General features: G+C 43.0%; 1 protein-coding gene across 2 annotated transcripts in view; it reads left to right on the top strand.

The window, feature by feature from the left end:
* Positions 1 to 5,000, top strand: part of cc2d1a (coiled-coil and C2 domain containing 1A) — a 45,118-nt gene that overhangs the window by 32,561 nt on the left and 7,557 nt on the right. For both annotated transcript variants that reach the window (XM_076264624.1, XM_076264623.1), the window contains exons 20-23: positions 1,224 to 1,275; positions 1,563 to 1,662; positions 2,410 to 2,500; positions 4,732 to 4,884. In XM_076264624.1, the coding sequence (XP_076120739.1) occupies positions 1,224 to 1,275; positions 1,563 to 1,662; positions 2,410 to 2,500; positions 4,732 to 4,884 (396 nt within the window). The remainder of the gene's footprint in view (positions 1 to 1,223; positions 1,276 to 1,562; positions 1,663 to 2,409; positions 2,501 to 4,731; positions 4,885 to 5,000) is intronic.

Below are 5,000 nucleotides of genomic sequence, written 5' to 3'. Positions count from 1 at the left end.
GTCTATTCCTCAAAACATGTATTTTTGTCACCTCCTCTCTTGTCTTTCCTTCAACAGTGAAATTAAATATTGTCAATGCTTAATTAATTCTATCATGTTTTAGCCTTAATTAGCCCTATCATATTAACCCTATAAATTAATTAATTAATTAAGCATGTCTATTATGTGCAAATAAAATGTCTTACCTTCCCTCGTGAGAATGATTGACTCAGTAGATATAGGAAGAAGATCCTCTCCTACATGGAGTTCTTCTGTCTTCTGTCTCTACTGTCTCTTACTGTATAGCGTCATATTACCACACTGCCGTGGTAGCACGTGACGTGACCAAAATGCCTCTGTCAGTGAGACATATTTTGATCTGTTGCCCTGCCTTGAGAACCAAAAGACAACAATTTTATCATCAGAATTCTATAGCTGATGTTTTTAGTAAGGTCCCACCTTTGAAGGTTTTAGAATATCTTATTAGCATAGATTTTAAAAAACATGTTTAAGTTTCTGTAACACACAGTGCTTTGGCCATTAAATAGCCTTAGTTGCGGAAATGGCCTTAAATTAAACAAACAAACAAACAAACAAACACATGACGTGACCAAAAAAAAAAAAAAAAAACCTTTCCTAGAGGTGTATTCCTGCATGCCCCTTCACACTACCCTTTCCTAGACGTGTATTCCTGCATGCCCCTTCACACTACAAATCAATCACATCACTGACCTCTACTTAAGAGTCCAAGAGCTACAGCTCTGATCCTGCTGATCTGAATTTATTCATATTTTTCTCTTTCTTTCTTTCTTTCTTTCTTTCTTTCCTTCCTTCTTTCTCTCGTTCTTACACTCTCGCTATCTCTCTTTCACAAACTATATATTTTTCTCTCTCATACACACACACACACACACATACACACATACATACACACACCACTTTGACACAGTATTTGAATCGTGCTTAGAACACTGTATATTGAATTATACATTATTTGTACTGTATACTTAACAGGGTTGGAAATTAACTTAGACTGAAAATGTCAATATCTACCAGCCACTCAATACTAAATCATTATTTTGTGTCTGAATTCTACCAGCCACTGCTGTCATTTTACTGATGGCTGGTGTTCATTTTAGTCCCTGCTACCTACTAGACTTTATTTACTTGTATAATATAATGTGGTTTTTTTTTTGTTTGCACATCAGCTGTTTTTCTGAATTGTGTCTTTGTCTTGGCTTCAGGAAGAGCCGCAGAAGGATAAGACAAGTACAATCAAGAACACCAACTGTCCAGGTAACACACGCACACGCACACACACACACCCCAAATGGTTTATAATGCCTTAATGCTTTATTGGCATGACAAATATATTTTTAACGTATACATCTCTGTATAAAACTATCTCTCCCATTGCCTCTCTCCATCTCCATCTCATGCTCTCTCTCTCTCTCTTTCTCCCTCCCTCCCTCTCTCTCTCTCTCTATCTCTCTCTCTCTCCTTCTCTCCCTCCCTCTCTCTCTCTATCTCTCTCTCTCCTTCTCTCTCTCCCTCCCTCTCCCATCTCGAACTCACTCTCTCAGAGTTTAAGGAGCAGTTTAAGCTCAACATAAACCGGACCCACAGAGGTTTCAAGAGGGTGGTCCAATCCAAAGGCATCAAATTCGAGATCTTCCACAAAGGGTGATTACACACACACTCACACACACACACACACACACACACACACACACACACACAGGTTTGAGATCTTACACAATGGTTGACTACAACTTTACTCACACACACAGGCACACACAGGCACACACACACACACACACACACAATCTGGGTAAGTGTTTCTATCATCCACAAAGGATGACTCAAAATTGAGCCATCAGCATACTGCAACCTCTGAATGTGGTTTATTTACCAAACATGACCCAACTTCAACTGTGTGTGTCAGAGCTCTATGTAGCCTAAGTAAGTAGTGGGTTAATCCATGTCACATCCGAATCCAGGAAAATGGCCGCACTGTCTCTGACTTTCCTTAGAGTATGTCTACAATATGTTTAGGATTTAAATATTTTACAAAATGTTTTACAAGCTTTGGATTATTTGGGCCTATTCGTGATATAGACAAAATCTCAGATGGTGCAGAAACAACCCTATCGGATTTGACACGGAATGACCCTAATGTGTGTCTTGTTATGTATGAGAAATGTCGTGTGTGTGTGTGTGTGTGTGTGTGTGTGTGTGTGTGTGTGTGTGTGTGTGTGTGTGTGTGTGTAAGAGAGAGAGAGAAAGAAAGACAGAGATAGACATAAAGTTTCTTCATTATTACAGAATCATAATCTGTTGTTTCTCTTTCTACGTGTGTGTGCGTGTTTGTGTGCTTTGCGTGTGCACTTGTGTGTCTGTGTGTGTGTGTGTGTGTGTGTGTGTCTGTAGCGGTCTGTTTAAGGGGGATAAGAGTGTGGGCACGGCACAGCTGAAGCTGGACTCACTGGAGAATCAGTGTGACCTCCGACAAATCATAGATGTGAGTTCACACACACACACACACACACACCATTGTAAGGTGCAGTCAGGAATTGCGCAGGAAGTAGTGCACATTTGTTTCTATGTGTATGTTTATTTATTATTTATTAGCAGATGTTTTTGTGCAAAAAAACATTTATACATTTATATTTTAACCAAGGATCAAACAAAACACGCCAGAGAGGTAGCTCACTCCTCCCTTCAGCATTCCCAGAGAAACTCCATGCAGGGTTTTGTTCTTGTTTGTAGTAGCTCACTCCTCCCTTCAGCATTCCCAGAGAAACTCCATGCAGGGTTTTGTTCTTGTTTGTAGTAGCTCACTCTTCAGCATTCCCAGAGAAACTCCATGCAGGGTTTTGTTCTTGTTTGTAGTAGCTCACTCTTCAGCATTCCCAGAGAAACTCCATGCAGGGTTTTGTTCTTGTTTGTAGTAGCTCACTCTTCAGCATTCCCAGAGAAACTCCATGCAGGGTTTTGTTCTTGTTTGTAGTAGCTCACTCCTCCCTTCAGCATTCCCAGAGAAACTCCATGCAGGGTTTTGTTCTTGTTTGTAGTAGCTCACTCTTCAGCATTCCCAGAGAAACTCCATGCAGGGATTTGTTCTTGTTTGTAGTAGCTCACTCTTCAGCATTCCCAGAGAAACTCCATGCAGGGTTTTGTTCTTGTTTGTAGTAGCTCACTCTTCAGCATTCCCAGAGAAACTCCATGCAGGGTTTTGTTCTTGTTTGTAGTAGCTCACTCCTCCCTTCAGCATTCCCAGAGAAACTCCATGCAGGGTTTTGTTCTTGTTTGTAGTAGCTCACTCCTCCCTTCAGCATTCCCAGAGAAACTCCATGCAGGGTTTTGTTCTTGTTTGTAGTAGCTCACTCTTCAGCATTCCCAGAGAAACTCCATGCAGGGTTTTGTTCTTGTTTGTAGTAGCTCACTCTTCAGCATTCCCAGAGAAACTCCATGCAGGGTTTTGTTCTTGTTTGTAGTAGCTCACTCTTCAGCATTCCCAGAGAAACTCCATGCAGGGTTTTGTTCTTGTTTGTAGTAGCTCACTCCTCCCTTCAGCATTCCCAGAGAAACTCCATGCAGGGTTTTGTTCTTGTTTGTAGTAGCTCACTCTTCAGCATTCCCAGAGAAACTCCATGCAGGGATTTGTTCTTGTTTGTAGTAGCTCACTCTTCAGCATTCCCAGAGAAACTCCATGCAGGGTTTTGTTCTTGTTTGTAGTAGCTCACTCTTCAGCATTCCCAGAGAAACTCCATGCAGGGTTTTGTTCTTGTTTGTAGTAGCTCACTCTTCAGCATTCCCAGAGAAACTCCATGCAGGGTTTTGTTCTTGTTTGTAGTAGCTCACTCTTCAGCATTCCCAGAGAAACTCCATGCAGGGATTTGTTCTTGTTTGTAGTAGCTCACTCTTCAGCATTCCCAGAGAAACTCCATGCAGGGTTTTGTTCTTGTTTGTAGTAGCTCACTCTTCAGCATTCCCAGAGAAACTCCATGCAGGGTTTTGTTCTTGTTTGTAGTAGCTCACTCTTCAGCATTCCCAGAGAAACTCCATGCAGGGTTTTGTTCTTGTTTGTAGTAGCTCACTCTTCAGTATTCCCAGAGAAACTCCATGCAGGGTTTTGTTCTTGTTTGTAGTAGCTCACTCTTCAGCATTCCCAGAGAAACTCCATGCAGGGTTTTGTTCTTGTTTGTAGTAGCTCACTCTTCAGCATTCCCAGAGAAACTCCATGCAGGGTTTTGTTCTTGTTTGGGGGTCAGGCTGCCCCCACTTTGTTTGTTTGCAGTTTGTTTTCGGAGCCTGAGCTGCCTACAGAGAGCGTTCTTTTTTACAGTGTACTCACGGAATGGGCAGCTAGCAGTTGTGAGGAGATGACTACTGAATGTGACAAAAACATGTTATGGGCTTGACATCGTGGAAAATCTCCACATTTAATGTATTGAAAACTATTTGTGTACTTTACGTGTACTTTATGTGTGTTTTGTGTTTGTGTGTGTGTGCCTGTGCGTGCGTGTGCCTGTGCGTGCATGTGCTGTGCGTGCGTGTGTACATTTGTGTGTGTGTGTGCATTTGTGTGTGCGTGCCTGTGTATGTGTGTGCGCGTGTGTGTGTGTGCATTTGTGTGTGTGTGCGCGTATGTATGTGTGTGTGTGTGTGTGTGTGTGTGCATTTGTGTGTGTGCCTGTGTGTGCATGCCTGTGTGTGTGTGTGTGTGTGTGTGTGTGTGTGTGTGTGTAGGTGCTGGACGGCCGTAAGCCCACAGGTGGGCGTCTGGAGGTGCGGGTGAAGATCCGTGAGCCGCTGGGAGGATCACAGCTGCAGCCCGTCACAGAGAAGTGGATCGTCCTGGACCCCTTACAGCTCTCCCCACCAGAACCCCACACGGAACGAGTGAGTAGAGAGAGAGAGAGAGAGAGGGAGAGGGAGAGAGAGAGAGGGAGAGAGAGAGGGAGAGAGAGAAGTGGATCGTCCTGGACCCATTACAGCTCTCCCCACCAGAACCCCAC

This window comes from Alosa pseudoharengus, unplaced genomic scaffold, assembly GCF_046254945.1.
Source record: "Alosa pseudoharengus isolate Yale_2024_CS ecotype anadromous, Long Island Sound unplaced genomic scaffold, YU_APseudo_1.1 YU_APseudo_1.1_scf_30, whole genome shotgun sequence".
NCBI lineage: Eukaryota > Metazoa > Chordata > Actinopteri > Clupeiformes > Clupeidae > Alosa > Alosa pseudoharengus.
This window is presented reverse-complemented; position numbering and strand designations above follow the sequence as displayed.